Source organism: Geotrypetes seraphini, chromosome 8 (assembly GCF_902459505.1).
Source record: "Geotrypetes seraphini chromosome 8, aGeoSer1.1, whole genome shotgun sequence".
NCBI lineage: Eukaryota > Metazoa > Chordata > Amphibia > Gymnophiona > Dermophiidae > Geotrypetes > Geotrypetes seraphini.
In genome coordinates this window covers 74,930,631-74,946,789 of record NC_047091.1, presented here as the reverse complement: position 1 = coordinate 74,946,789, position 16,159 = coordinate 74,930,631, and the positions used below count along the sequence as shown (strand labels likewise).

The 16,159-nt window shown below is 44.3% G+C and overlaps 1 protein-coding gene across 3 annotated transcripts in view; it reads left to right on the top strand.

Annotated features, from left to right (window-relative positions):
* Positions 1 to 4,419: 4,419 nt before the first annotated feature.
* Positions 4,420 to 16,159, top strand: part of EHBP1L1 (EH domain binding protein 1 like 1) — an 88,033-nt gene continuing 76,293 nt past the window's right edge. For 2 of the 3 annotated variants that reach the window (XM_033954020.1, XM_033954019.1), the window contains exon 1: positions 4,420 to 4,847. In XM_033954020.1, the coding sequence (XP_033809911.1) occupies positions 4,744 to 4,847 (104 nt within the window). In that variant the 5' untranslated portion in view covers positions 4,420 to 4,743. The remainder of the gene's footprint in view (positions 4,848 to 16,159) is intronic. The other variant, XM_033954021.1, reaches the window with a different exon arrangement.

Here is a 16,159-nt window from a genome sequence, read left to right as displayed (position 1 = left end):
TGCATGCTTCGTCTCCTCCAGACCTCATTCCATTCCCCAATCATCTCTGTCCTTCCACGAGTCCAACTTTTTCTTCCTCTCTCCCTGCCCCCTCCCCTTTCTTTCTTTCTCTCTGCTCCTTTCTTTCTCTCTCTCTCTCTGTCTTTCTGTCTCCCTGCCCCCTTTCTTTCTTTCTTTCTGTCTCCCCCCCTGTCTTTTCTTTCTCCCTGTCTCCCTCTTCTGCCTCCCTCTCTTTGTGTCTCCCCTTTCTTTCTCCCCAAGCCACTGCTGGGGCTGTCGTCTGGGAACAGGCCCCCAAGCCACCGCCGACTTCTGGCCCCCGAAGCCACCACAGACGCCACCATTGCCAAGTTCTTCATTTTCCGACGCTGCAACAGGCCAGCAGCCTTCTCCCTAATGTCAGTTCTGGTGTTGGAGAGGAAGTTCTGGGCCAGCCAGGCAGCGATTGGCTGGCCCGGAACTTCCTCTCTGACGTCAGAATTGACATCGGGGAGAATGCTTCTGCAGGGAGAGCTTGGGGCAGCGGTGGGGGACGTCGGGAAGAGGAAGGCTGATCGGCTCGGTAGATCGCGAAGGTAACACGAGTCTATCATGGAACCTTGGATGTGCTCCGCGATCGACTCGCATTGCCTTCGAGATCTACCGGTTGATCGCGATCCTCATATTGGGCATTCTGTAGTATAGTATACCCTGTTTCCCCAAAAATAAGACCTATCTTGAAAATAATAAGCCCTACTCCTAATAATAAACCCTAATTAAGATCGACCCCCGAAGCCCCCTCCCCTCATGAATGTCCCCGACACTAGTGCTGCCTTATTTGCTGTAAAAATCGGAATGATCAGTTCAGTAACCCCCACCCCTGCTGCTTTAGGAAGCCTCAGAGCAGAGGTATGTCAGTCTCAAGGTGGAAGGGTTGGTGTGGTTCTGCTGCACAAGGGGATAGGTGAGAGGGGAGGAATGATACTGCACATGGGTGAGGGGAGAAAGGAAAGAGGAAGAATTGGGGCAGAGAAGAGGAAGGGAGAGATGATTTTTGTTTATGAAAAAATAAGACATCCCTGAAAATAAGCCCTAGTGCGTTTTTTGACCCAAAATTAATATGACACTGTCTTATATTTGGGGAAACACAGTAGTATTAGAACATTCAAATAACATAGATATGATGCTAATGCTTTTCTACAATACAGCTTACAGCTTATCTTATAGCCAAGGAACCAAGTGCAGTTATTAGATAGGGACAAGCTTCCCCATAACATGTGTATTATTGTATCCCATTGCAATTTTCTGTAATGCGTGTGTACCAATCATGTAGCTCGCTATTGTTCTTGTAAAATGTCATGTATGTTATTGATCCTGAAAACTACTGTTAAACTTCTCCCTCCGTATCCACTATGATAGGGGATTAACAGACCCGTGAATACAGAAAAACCGTGAATAACTTTTTCTTATGTTATTCGCTGTTTTCTATTAAAAACCATCGGGAATATGGTGAAACCGTGAATAACATGGTGGGAGACCTGGCCTGTTCCTGAAGGAGAGGCAAAACACAGCGAAGAAAGTGCCGGGAATCAGTGATTTTTTTCTGTAAACGCTTGGAATCAGCGATTTCTCTATGCAAGCTGATGTAATCGGGGGGGGGGGGGGGGGGAGGGGGAGGGAAGAAGCCATCAAGCTAAAAACTGCAAATAATTGAAACTGCGAATACAGAGGGAGAAGTGTATATATTATTGTTACCAGTTCTGGGCTCCTGGGGAGAACGAGTTATAAAACTAACTGACTAAATAAGATGGGTGGTACAGAGCCCAATGGGATAAGCAGATGGGAGGTTAAATTCAAGGCAAGTTGATTACAAGATATAAGGAACTGATTTAGTTAGTGTGTGTAGCAAGCTAAACTTGGGGCAAAATAAGCATATAGTCAATCACCCTATGTATTAAAGACTTGGGTGAAGAGCCAGGTTTTTACCTGCTTCCTGAAGTAGAGGTAGTCTGGAGTTAACACAGTTACACTGCTGTACGCTAACTTAATACATGAGCCCTTAAGGCCTACAAAACTGGTGGTAATGGCTCACATGCGCAGATGATTAAATACAATGGAAATTATAAGCTGACAATGCAACGCCGATTAAGCTAAGTAAAACAAAAAAAAAACCAAGCTACTGAATGGTTTTCTTAGCAACTAAATTATTGTTGTTAAAATTATCGAGAAGTTTTTAAAACTTTATTTTGCTTTCTGTACAAGTTTAAAATTGATATGTATATACTGTTCCATTATTTGTGTAAATAACTGTTATGCACTATGATTGTTTGAAACTCAATAAAGATTTATTTAAAAAAAAAAAGAAAATTATAAACAATAAAAATTAAAAAAAGACTTTGGGCTCCTTTTATCAAGCTGCGGTAGGCGGTTAACGTGTGTTCAACCGCCTGCTGCGCTAGTCGCTAACGCCTCCATTGACGAGGCGTTAGTTTTTTGGTGTGCCGCGGGGGTTAGCGCATGAAGAAATGTCCGACACGCTAACCCCCGTAGCGCACCTTGATAAAAGGAGCCCTTTATTTTGCATACGAAGCATAAGAAGCACTTTATTTAAAAAAAGCAGATTCAATGATGATATATATGCCGGAGAGAAATTGTAAAAACAGGCTGGAGGGGGGCATATCTGAAGAAACTGCTAAAAAATATATAGAATTGCAATATTTTGCAATTTTACTGCTTGGTTATAGCTCTTGAATCTTTTTTAATGGACACACACTAATGTCAACATTAGCGCATGGCATAGATACAAAATGAAAAACCCCCAAAGAGCCATTTTACTGCTTCACTAAAAATAGGCTTAGCATGTGGGCAAGTGGGAAAGATGTACAGCCACTTTTTAATGCAGCTTTGTAAAAGGGTGTCTCTCTCTCTCTCTACATATACATATAAGAACATAAGAATAGCCTTACTGGGTCAGACCAATAGTCCATCAAGCCCAGTAGTTCGTTCTCACAGTGGCCAATCCAGGTCACTAGTACCTGGCCAAAACCCAAGGTGCAGCAATATTCCATGCTACCGATCCAGGGCAAGCAGTGGCTTCCCCTGTGTCTTTCTCACTATCAGACTATGGATTTTTCTTCCAGGAACTTGTCCAAACCTTTCTTAAAACCAGCTCCGCTATCCGCTCTTACCACAACCTCTGGCAATGCGTTCCAGTGCTTAACTATTCTCTGAGTGAAAAAAAATTTCCTCCTATTGGTTTTAAAAAGTATTTCCATGTAACTTCATCGAGAGTTTCCACAGTTTTATTTTTTTTAAACACTACTGATTATCTCAAAAATCAAATTACATCACTTTTCCACATAATCACCCTGTTTTGCCATACATTTTCCCCAGCGTCCTATTAACACATCCTCTTACCACTTCTCCAGCACCAATCCTTTCAGGCGAAAATATGTAAAATATAAAAAGTATTACATATGTGTGTGTGTGTTGTGTACATATTTAGGTGTTAGTGTAGTGTATACATAATACTGTATATATAATTATGTGTTTAAGGGTATATATAATGCAATGTAATGTGAATTTTGTGTGTGTGTATCTATCTATCTATATATATATGTGTGTGTGTGTGTGTGTAGTATTTCAGTGTACATATGGCATGAGTGTAGTGTTAAGGCAGTGGTGTCGAACTCAAACCCTTTGCAGGGCCACATTTTGGATTTGTAGGTACTTGGAGGGCCTCAGAATAAATAGTTAATGTCTTATTAAAGAAATGACAATTTTGCATGAGATAAAACTTTTTAATAATAATAACAATAATAACAACAACTTTATTCTTCTATACCGCCATAATCTTGCGACTTCTAGGCGGTTTACAATCAAGAGAGCTGGACATTCAGCGAGTTACAATGTGCAGATAGTCAGAGGAAATAGTGCAGAAACTTTAAGGAAACAAAATTATAGATATACAAATTGCTGAGCGAGAGTATAAGGTATACAGATTGGAAGAAATTTCAAAGTGGGCCTGTTAGTTTATAAATCTTTCCTTTTGGCTAAGGCTTAATAATAATATTGTCATTTATAGCTAAAGAGACATATGATCAAGAAACTGTTTTATTTTACTTTTGTGATTATGATAAACCTACCGAGGGCCTCAAAAGAGTACCTGGCAGGCCGCGAGTTTGAGACCACTGTGTTAAGGAGACAAAAAAGGAGAAACAGTGTTCATACACATATGGACGTGTGTTGTGTATATATTGCATATGTATGTGACTGTAGTTATAAAGTGTGTGTGAGAGAGAGAGAGGGAGCTACCCCTTTGAAGTCCCTCCTCCAGCCTGACTCAGCCACTGAAGCCCGAACCTCCCTTTTTTAACCCCTTCTTCCCCAGAACTGACAAACATCCAGGAAGAGAAGCAGCCGCACCCCCCACCCCAGCTCCCCACCCCGTGTCTCCTTCCAGCTCCAGCTCCCTTCGCTAGACTCGCTCCAGAACCAGAAGCTGGCCCCAAATAATCCCCCCCCCCCCACCTCCCTTATGACATGTTTCCTCTTTTCGCAAAACAGGATTTCTGCTTTTTGTGACTCGAAACCACCTCGAAAAAGTTTGGGGGCCGAAGAGGCAGCGATCGCGGGTTCCTTTTTGGGGGTGTCTTTGCCCCCCCCCCAGGGGTGGCTGAAGGCATGTGACAGCCGTGCACACTTTCACTTTTCTTAGGCTTCGGGCTCGGAAGAGACGAGAGGAAGAAGGGCGAGGCGTGAGCCATGACTTCGGTGTGGAAACGGCTCCAGCGGGTGGGCAAGCGGGCGTCCAAGTTCCAGTTCGTGGCTTCCTACCAGGAGCTGATGATCGAGTGCACCAAGAAATGGTAAGAGGGTTGAGGGGAGGGGGAGGGCTGCATCAGTGACTGTGGGAGTCGGGGGGGGGGGGGGGAGGGGGGCAATGCATAAGTGAGTACGGGATGGAGGAGTGGGAAGGTGAATCGGTTTCCTACCAGGAGTTGATAATCGAGTGCACCAAGAAATGATGAGAAGGTGGGGAGGGGGAGGTGGAGGGGGGGCTGCATCAGTGACTGTGGGAGTCGGGGGGGGGGGAGGGGGGCAATGCATAAGTGAGTACGGGATGGAGGAGTGGAAAGGTGAATCGGTTTCCTACCAGGAGTTGATAATCGAGTGCACCAAGAAATGATGAAAAGGTGGGGGGGGGGGGGGGGGGGGGAGGGCTGCATCAGTGACTGTGGGAGTCGGGGGGGGGGGGAGGGGGCAATGCATAAGTGAGTACGGGATGGAGGAGTGGGAAGGTGAATCGGTTTCCTACCAAGAGTTGATCATCGAGTGCACCAATAAATGATGAGAAGGTGGGGAGGGGGAGGTGGAGGGGGGGGGGCTGCATCAGTGGCTGTGGGAGTCGGGGGGGGGGGAAGGGGGGGCAATGCATAAGTGAGTACGGGATGGAGGAGTGGGAAGGTGAATCGGTTTCCTACCAGGAGTTGATAATCGAGTGCACCAAGAAATTTTGAGAAGGTTGTGGGGGTGGGGAGGGCTGCATCAGTGACTGTGGGAGTCGGGGGGGAGGGAGGGGGCAAAGCATTAGTGACTTCGGAGTGGGAGGGTGAATCGGTGAGGGTGTTTCCGGGACGGGATGCATCAGTCAGTTTGTGAATCGGGGGGGGGGGGGGAATTATCAGTGAGTCTTTGTGTCTGCATGGAGGAGTGGGGGATGCATTCCCTCACACCTCCATCCCCCCACACACATTCACTGATGCTGCAGTGAACGTGTGAGTCGGGATAGAGGGTTCCCTCTTTTCCTGTCACATTTGTCAGCCTTTTTGCACACCGGACACTCCCTCGTGTCACTGAACAAGAAAGTGCTGTAATTGTTGTCCTCTTCTAAGGAAAGAGTTGCAGTGGAAAGTCCTTGGCTGCCATCCTGACTTTTTCTAGACAACTCCTTCGCCACTGCCCTCCTCCCTTTTATTCGGTACCAAAGGGGGCAGACTGCTCTCCAAATAGTCCCAAAGGTCTGGCCTGCACCCCCATCAACCACCTTATATTTTTCCTTAGTAAGAATAAAAGAACAGGTTGCTTTTGTCTTTTCCTCCATGAAAAAAAAAATAGTGAAAATGACATTCTATATACCCCCTCCACTCTGGGTATTTTGTAAGAGGACTGGGTGGCAAACCCCTTTGCCACACGCCTCTGTCTGGCTTCTTATTCTTAAGTTACACTTAAAATGCTCCGGGGGCTCTGTTAGCCCATCTCTGGTGATTGTATGGGAAATTCTCACCTAGTTGTACTGTGCCAGTGAAGCAGGCAAATCAGGGCGATGGCATCTGTCACCTGCACAGAGTGTGATGACTGATGACTAGACTTGCTTTCAGTTCACTAGTATGAGCCCAGCTCAGCTAGGCCTGCTTCTGCCCTTATGGGATGCAGAGAGGGGTAGCCCGAATTTTCAGGGAAAGTGGACTTACAATTACATGCACATGGGGGGTGTGGTGTGAGGCAGGAGACTGGTTGCCCCTCCCACCCGCAGCCTATGTAAATAGGGGATTGGTGAGATATAGGTAGGTACCATGGCCCTGGAAAGAGATGGGCTGGATAATGTAATACAGTGGTCTCAAACTCAAACCCTTTGCAGGGCCACATTTTGGATTTGTAGGTACTTGGAGGGCCTCAGAAAAAAATAGTTAATGTCTTATTAAAGAAATGATTTGTATGTATGATTTGATTATGTATTGTTTTATGTGAATTCCTTTTGTCTTTTGAATTGTTGGATATTGTAAAGTATTCAAAATTATAAATAAAAAAAAAAAGACAATTTTGCATGAGGTAAAACTCTTTATAGTTTATAAATCTTTCCTTTTGGTTAAGTTTTAATAATAATATTGTCATTTATAGCTAAAGAGACATATGATCAAGAAACTCTTTTATATTACTTTTGTGATTATGATAAACATACCGAAGGCCTCAAAATAGTACCTGGCGGGCCGCGAGTTTGAGACCACTGATGTAATAGGAATAGTGTAACCAGTTTGGGGGAGAGGTCCAGAATGGGAGACTCCCCTTGAAGAAAGTCATTAGTCTCAAAGCGGAGGCCGTTTCTGATTCCCTTTCCCCAGGGCCTGTGTTGGAAATGTTGTGGCTCAGGACTGAAATTTGGCAAGGGACCCTCAAAAGCTGTGCAGGCTGTACTTTCTTCATCCTTGCAGTTTTGTGGCCCCCTGTGACATGGGGGCCCCGGGCAATTTTCCTGCTTGCACCCCTCTTAACACCAGCCCTGTCATCACCTCTATTGAGGGGCCCTAAATCTAGGTTTTACTGTTCCTTGCCAAGGCTGTGCTAGCTTATCTGTCTCAGCTTTGCTTATGTCAGAGAGCCAATAGATGCAGTGTGAGATAAATCTAGGTAGGCCTGGCTCAGGCCCATCCCAAGAGCCCACCCTGGTTATCTTAATTTCAGAAAAGGGATCAAAGGTGAGCTATTCACAGGCTTTTATCTCTGAATACCCCCTCCCCCTCCAAACAGTGTAAGGGTGCCTTATCCAAACGGGCTCAAACAGTGTGTGTTATCAGCTTGCTAAACTCTACCTTCCAGCTTACCTACAGTAGGAGCCTGAGGGCATACCAACATCTACTCCAAGTTTATCTGCCTCTGATAATTCCACCCATCCCCTCAATTCCCTTGCTCTTGGTGAAATGCAAAATTCTCCCCTACCAACTGTACCAATACTACTTATCATTTCTATAGTGCTGTTAGACATATGCAGCCCTGTATATTAAAGCATTCAGCAGAGCTTACAATCTAATCAAACAGACAAACAAGACAAGTAGGGGGGTTAGGGAGTTTCTCAGGCATGGGTGCTTTACAAATGAGTGTGGATTAGGAGTTAAAAGCAACCTGGAAAAAGTGGGCTTATAACAATAGAACTGCAGCTGCTAGGGACATGTGCCACCTCTTTACAAAGGATTCTGGGGCAGTTAGTCCTTTCTACATCTGAATTAGGAAAATGACAATTTGTTTCTCCCCTTCCCCCCCAAAACAGCTTTAGGACATAAGAGTGAAACAAGCCCAATGACACTAGGATGGAGCACACAGAGTTAAGAGGATAGGGCATGAGGTAATACGGGCCCCCTAGGAGCCTTTGCACTATGGTGAAGTGCACAGGTGGATGAGAGGGACTTTGTGTGTGTGTGTGTGTGGGGGGGGGGGGTGATATGATATAGATCATCCAAGAAGTGTAGCACTGGGATGTGGCCCCCAGGGAGTTGAGAAATGTTAATGTTACTGTGAATTTCCTGATCTTATGATGGAAAAAGGTACATTGCTTCCAGCAAATTATCATGGATTATTTGTAGAGGCATACCACACACACAAACAATCCCTTCACATGCGCAAAACACTCTCCTGCTCCCTGTGAGCCCAAGACACACAGATTTCGGAAAATGACCTTAAAAGGGCTGGCTGTGACCTGGAGCTCCCTCCTCAGCTGCTATAATTGGAAGAGAGAAAATATTCGTAAACTGTAGAGGGATTCCAGTATAAATATTGTCAAAACAATTAATGACCCATGGTTCTGAAAGAGGAGGAGAGGGGGAAGAGGGAGGGATAGGCACAGGGAGTAAAGCAGAGGGAGTGAGAGAGTAAGAGGGACAGGGAAGGGAGGAGAGAGGGGAGAGGAAGAAAACTTGCTGGTGCCAGGCTCAGTGCATGTGCATACATGTCAGCACAGAACACAAGTTTGCGTGTCTCGGTGGTGACTGTTCTGCTCTTGTCGCTCTGGGCTGAATAAGCTTCCCGTGGGATGGATTGGACCTGTAGGAATTTCACCAGCCCATAGATGGTCCTGGGTGGGGCAGAGTGCATGAGCCAGGAGGCTTCCAGGTTCATGACACCAGTTACTGATAATTCAGATCAGCAAAGACACAGCCTGCTTGCACCAGCACAGCTGCTCCCACAGACCCCCGTGATCCCTAATTTTAACTCTGACGCTGGTCTTTGAAAGGCTTGTACTGCCAGCTCAAAGCCAGCCTGAGACTGCCAAAGTATGAATACAGCATGAACAGCTGAAAAGAGACCTCTGAGGAGGAGACAGCAGCATCCTGAGAATCCCAAGAGAGATTGCTGTAGCCAGAGAGACCTCAGGGAGGAGAAGCAGCACCCTGAGACCTCTAAAATATGAATTTTCATTGAATGAGAGTCTAGCATCATATTTTCTCCCACCCCCATACTGAACGGTGCATCCATGCACCCTAATATATAGAAAAATGAATTTTTTATTAAAGCAATCCTGTTTTAATTAAAAAAAAATCTTCCCATGCCAACGGTGCATGTTTTATATACATGGGGTTTTCATCTGTCTGTGCTGTAATCCTGCAGTATAAGTATCAGTGCAACACATGAAGATTCACTCTTCAGCTGTATTCATGCTTTATGCATGTTAATATATCACCTGCTTGGGGCTCAATTAAAATTCCTCTCTTCATTTATCTGTGCTATATTTGTGCTTTAGAGGTATTATTAGTGTGACACCTTCTTGGGGCTTAACAAAGGTCTTCTCTGCAGCTGTCTGTGCTGTATTCCTGCTTCAGGGGTCTCAGTGTGACACCTTCATAAGGATGTGATAGAGACCTGCTCATCTGCTGTCCTTGATGTATTCTTGCTTTACGTACGAGTCAGTATGACATCTGCATGAGGCTCAGTTAAAATCCACTTGAGAGCTCTCTGTGCTATATTCCTGCTTTGTGTGTATCAATGGAACACCTGGATGGGTGTCTGTACTAAATTCCTACTGTGACCCTTGCATTGGGCTCTTTAGCTCTCACTGCTGTATTTCTGTTTATCTGGGGCCCAGCTTTATATGTATCAATGCAACACCTGCATGGGGCTCTAACAATAATCCTCTCTTCAGCTGTCTGTGCTGTAGTCGTGCTTCATGTGTAACAGTGTGACAGCCACACGAAGCTGAAATGAAGTTTAACTCATAATAACATAACATAGTAGATGACGGCAGATAAAGACCCAAATAGTCCATCCAGTCTGCCCAACCTTATTTACCCTCTCTTTAAATTACTGATTTAATTTAAATATTCCTTCTTAGCAATTTCTGGGCCAGAACCCAAAGCTCTGCCCCGGTACAGTGCTTTTCAGCTATCTTTACTGTATTCCTGCGTTATGTGTGTTCAGCTGTCTGTACTGTATTCCTGCGTTATGCGTGTTGCTGTGACACTTGAAGGGGCTCTCAGAAAGATCTGTTTTTCAGCTGTTCGTGCTGTATTCCTCGTTTATGCATATCAGCTGGCACTTTCTCTAACACATCCATGCTAAGCATGCAGCCAAGAGTGATTCAGCAGGGTGTCTGAGTAAAGGAAAGGGCGAGGTGGGGGCCTGTGGCCACAGGCTGATACGCCCTGCCTAAGTAAGCCACTTTCACTTTGGCATTCAGATGGTAAGCAAGAAGAAGCATGTTAGGACCAAGGCTGTGGCCTGGGTGTTGCCCCTCTCCATCCGAGAAGTGGCTGTAGAGAGTGAGGAACCCCTTCTGAGGTGGAAGGAAGGAGTGACTTTCGCTTTAATTTTCCGTAGAAAGAAGACTGAATTTTGGAGGGGAATAAAGGATCTGGAATCTAAAAGCAGCCTTGCTAGCCAGTGTATGAATTTTCCTGGGCTCTGTGGCTTCTATCCTCTTACTTTATTTTTTTTTTAAATTCTTTATTCATTTTTGATTGTAATACATCCTGGATAATTCTTTTGTAATCCGCCTTGAACTACAAGGTAAAGGCGGAATAGAAATCCCTAATGTAATGTAATGTAATACAAAGTGCAAACACATGAACATTCAAGTAACGTACCATATTGCACTCTATTCCAACAATAAAATATAAAACTGTTTTATCCTCCTTCCTACCCTAACCCACCCCCTTCCCACCTGGATATGTATAATATTATCCTCTTACTTTTCTCGCACATGCGCACTCCTATCTGCGGTGCCCTACAGTGCACGGAAAACAGGAGCACGCAGGTGGGAGTGCGCATGCGCGCTTAGTGCTTTATTATATTAGATTATCCTAACTTGAGCAGCAAAGCAATCAAGGCCTTGTTACCATTTGGATCTTCTTATCTGCAGATGGTGGATTCCCAATTATCGAGCTGCGTTTTGAGTTAATTTGCACTCAAAAACAAGCACATCCATCGTATTGATTAGCAATTCTGTTCTAGCTACTTTAGTTTCACCATTGTTTCAATTACTCATACATATCTTAAAGAATTTTAAATATTTATTTAATTCATTTTATATCCCGTTCTCCCCAACGAGCTCAGAATGAGTTACAGGCTGACATACAAGAAGTAGTTCTGACATACACTGAGCCTAATATTTAAAGATACTTATCCGAGGAGCAAGGCTTCTGCCTGTGTAAACATTGCTGACTGAAGCCAATCAGTAGTTTTCAGTAGCATTATCCAGGTAATAGTGCTGAAAATTGGGCATTTGGGCATTCTCCAGATAGTGCAGGTTCATGGGCAGAGCTGGAAGTTTATTTACTGAAGGTTTCTAGATTGCTGCTAATGACTGAGGAGTCAATTCTGAGCGGTTTCCATGAGCTTCGGTAAAGGTGTTACAATACAGAGCGTTTTCTGAGGTTTTCAATAGACACATTTATACCATAATCTAGTGTTTCGCAAACTTTCCAGCTGGCTGCACACTAAATCCAATGCCCTGGCCGGAAGGCACCTGGAACATAAGAACATAAGAACTGAGTCAGACCAGTGGTCCATCGTGCCCAGCAGTCCGCTCACGCGGTGGCCCTCTGGTCAAAGACCATTTCCCTAACTGAGACTAGCCCTACCTGCGTACGTTCCGGTTCAGTAGGAACTTGTCTAACTTTGTCTTGAATCCCTGTAGGGCAGTGGTCTCAAACTCGCGGCCCGCCAGGTACTATTTTGAGCCCTCGGTATGTTTATCATAATCACAAAAGTAAAATAAAACAGTTTCTTGATCATATGTCTCTTTAGCTATAAATTACAATATTATTATTAAAACTTAGCCAAAAGGAAAGAATTATAAACTATAAAGAGTTTTACCTCATGCAAAATTGTCATTTCTGTAATAAGACATTAACTATTTTTTTCTGCGGCCCTCCTAGTACCGCCAAATCCAAAATGTGGCCCTGCAAAGGGTTTGAGTTTGAGACCACTGCTGTAGGGTGTTGTCCCCTGTGACAGATTCCAGAAGAGCGTTCCAGTTTTCTACCACTCTCTGGGTGAAGAAGAACTTCCTTATGTTCGTACGGAATCTATCCCCTTTCAATTTTAGAGAGTGCCCTCTCGTTCTCTCTACCTTGGAGAGGGTGAACAACCTGTCTTTATCTACCAAGTCTATTCCCTTCAGTACCTTGAATGTTTTGATCATATCCCCTCTCAATCTTCTCTGTTCGAGGGACAAAAGGCCCAGTTTCTCTAATCTTTCGCTGTACAGCAACTCCTCCAGCCCTTTAACCATCTTAGTCGCTCTTCTCTGGACCCTTTCGAGTAGTACCGTGTCCTTCTTCATGTACGGCGACCAGTGCTGGACGCAGTACTTTAGGTGAGGGCGTACCATGGCCCAGTACAGCGGCATGTACATCGCATCGACATCCATGCATGAGTGGAGGCCCATCTGGCTGCGACCTGCTTCGGTGAAGTTCGGGGAGAGGAGGAGAGACGCCAGCCAGGAGGAAAGTCATGTGCACCAGCTAACTTCCTACAGGACGTGCCCCTCGCCACAAGAGGCATGGCCTTTAGGAAGTCAGCTGGCACAGATGACTCTCCTCCTCGCCAGGAAATCTCAGGAAGCACACTGGTGTGCCTCGGCACACAGTTTGCGATACACTGCCATACGTATATACCAGTGGTCTCAAACTTGCAGCCCGGGGGCCACATAAAAGTAATATAAAACAGTTTCTTAATCATCTGTCTCTTTAGCTATAAATGACAATATTATTATTAAAACTTAACCAAAAGGAAAGATTTATAAACTATAAAGAGTTTTACCTCACGCAAAATTGTCATTTCTTTAATAAGACATTAACTATTTTTTTCTGAGGCCCTCCAAGTACCTACAAATCCAAAATGTGGCCCTGCAAAGGGTTTGAGTTTGAGACCACTGGGATATACAGTACATATATAATACTAGTATCAGGTACTATGTTCATACTAAATCCTACTTCTTTGCACACATAATACCTGTATCGTTTTCTATGCTCGTTTTAGATTTACATACATCCTGATAATTTTAGTTTTCTGTACTTTGTTTATCATATCCTCAGCAATTCTGGGTATCTCTACTGTTTTCACCCTATGGTGTTCCTAGTGGGGTGTTATATTCATTTTACTGACCGGATAACTGTCCAGATAAAGTTAGGACAGAAAAAAAAGGCTGTTCTGACTTTAGCCAGGTTCTGGTCTGAAGGTCACCGGTATCCAGATAAATACTGACACTTGGATTTCAGCGCTGGTATCCAGGTGTGGCCTGGCGCTAATACGTGGGTAAAAAATACCATGGTGGTTGGCATTTAATAAAACATGAATCACTGTGGCCTGAATATTACGATACCCTGTCAAATGCGCGCAGAGAAATACACGCTCGGACAAATGCGCGCAGGTCTACAACACGCAAGACAACCGGACGCATTTGACCAGCCACTGAATATTACCTCCAACATGTCTAGTTCTTATACGTGTGGTTAAACTCGTGTGTGGTGTGTGTAAGGAGATCTAACTTTTCTCTTTTTTTCTCTCTCTCTCTCCTATCCTCCCTCCCTCAGGGGTCCCTCTCAACTATTTTATTGTAAACCACATTGCTGCATGTTTAAAGTGAACAGCAGTATATCAAGTTTGTTAAATAAATAAATTTTAAAACTGGCTGCATGCGGCTGGTGTATATGTTAATGATATCAGGTTCTGAAAGGGAAAGTGTACATTTATTTATTTATTCAATTTTCTATACTGTTCAATGTTCTATACTGTTATTCAGGTACTCAAGCGTTTTTCCCCCGTTTGTCCTGATGGGCAAGGGGGGGATTAAGTGACTTGCCTAGGGTCACAAGGAGTAGCATAAGTTCAAATCCACAACCTCAGGGTGCTGATGCTTTAGCTCTAACTCCTGCACCACACTTTCAAACATAGCTTCTTTTCTGAAATTGGCGTTACACATATATCTAACCTCAGCAGAGAGAGGGAAACCAGGCAATAGTCTCCAGGGCTCTCAGCTGCATCAATTCTTTTTAGTTTATGATATATTTTTTAATCTCACTTATTGTTTTACCACTTATTTTGTTTTATTTTATCATTCAAATTTCATTTAAATTTCTCCAGAATTCTATTGCTTCAACGGTTCTCCCTCTGCATCTATTCTTATCTCCCCTCTTTTTTCAACCTTTCAAAGTCCTTTAGATCATTGTAATCTTATTAGAATGTTTATTTTCTTATTTTTCTCATCTATTCTCTATTTTATTTCTTCATTACTCTACTAATTGTCATTTTCCCAGGCACTTTAGTTAGATTGTGAGCCTTCGGGACAGTAAGGGAATTTCTAAGTACCTATTTTACTTATAATTTTAATGCACCCTATTGTCTATTTTTCTGTAAACCGCTTAGAATCCTAACGGAGTTTAGCAGTATATAAGAAATAAATTACATTACATTACATTACATCCTAGAAAGGGTGTCCAGGGGCCAACATTCAGGCCCCTGGTAGCCTCAGCAGAGAGAAAAAGGCCAGAAGCCTTAGCAGAGAGGGGCAATCCATCAGTTCTCATAATACACATTATTATAATCCGCATTTCAAAGACTTTAGGTTTGCCTGTTTCATGCATCTCACACCTATAATCTGAACATATCATTAAAACAGAGAAAATGATGACAGAGAACGACCATATGGCCTAGCTAATCTCTTAATCCATTTCAGCTGCTAAGCTCTACAATCCCTTCCTTTCCTTCAGAGATTCTTCATGTTTGTCTCATGCTTTCTTGAATTCAGATACAGCCCTAAGCTCTCCCACCTCCCCTGGGAGATTGTTCGTCATTCACTACCCTTTCCATGAAGAAATATTTCTTTAGATTACTACTGAATCTGTCTCTTTTCACCTTCATCCTGTGTCCCCTCGTTCCAGAGTGTTCTATCAATTGAAACACTTCACCTGTGCATTTATACCGCAGAGAGATTTAAAAATAAAATGTCTCTCTACAGTATATATTGAGAACTTTAAGTCTTTCCCCATACGCTTTATGACAGAGACTACTGACCATTTTCTTAGCCAACCTCTGGACTGACTCCATCCTGTTTATATCTTTTGGAAGGCGCCGTCTCCAGAATTGTACACAGTATTTCAATTGAGATCTTACCAGAGACTTATACAGAAATATTATCAACTCCTTCTTCTACTGGTCGTTCCGATCCCTATTCGCCCAAGCCAGAGGCATAGCCATGGGGGCCTGGGCCCCTCTTATTTCAGGAACAGGCCCCTCCAAAATTGTGGCACTGGATGCATGGCTCACAGGGATGCTCAAGCTCCGCCCACAAAGAAATTCACTGTCAGAGCCCTCTCCTGTGCTGCCTGAACAGCAAGGGGTAAGCAAGGTGCTCCAGCTGTCAGTGCCGGCACTTCTGCACATATTTAATTCATACATTGAACTGAGCATACGTGGAAGTACAGGCATCAGAGGCTGGAGCACCCTGCGGGTAAGGCTTGAGCATCCCTATCAGCAAAGGACTATTTCTGCAACAACAGTGGCCTTGGGGATGGGGGGGGGAGGATGGGGGAGAAAGAACTGAGGCCCACATTCTCAAAACTTTAACGCCGTCACTTAAACTGTTCTCCGACGGTTAAGCCTACATGCATTTCAGCGGTGGATTATGAAAACGGATTATCTCTGTCTTTAGCGAGCTTCCTAGCAGTCGTTAACATTGAAATGAGCACTCCGGTGGATTATTGAAAATCGCCGAGCCATTTTGGTTCACGGAAGTTTCGCCCCCCACATTTCGCCCCCAGCAATTCGCCCCTCACATTTCGCCCCCGCACATTTCGCCCCCCGGATGTTTCGCCCCCACACATTTCGCCCCCACACATTTCGCCCCCCGGATGTTTCGCCCCCACACATTTCGCCCCCACACATTTCGCCCCCACATTTCGCCCCCCCACAT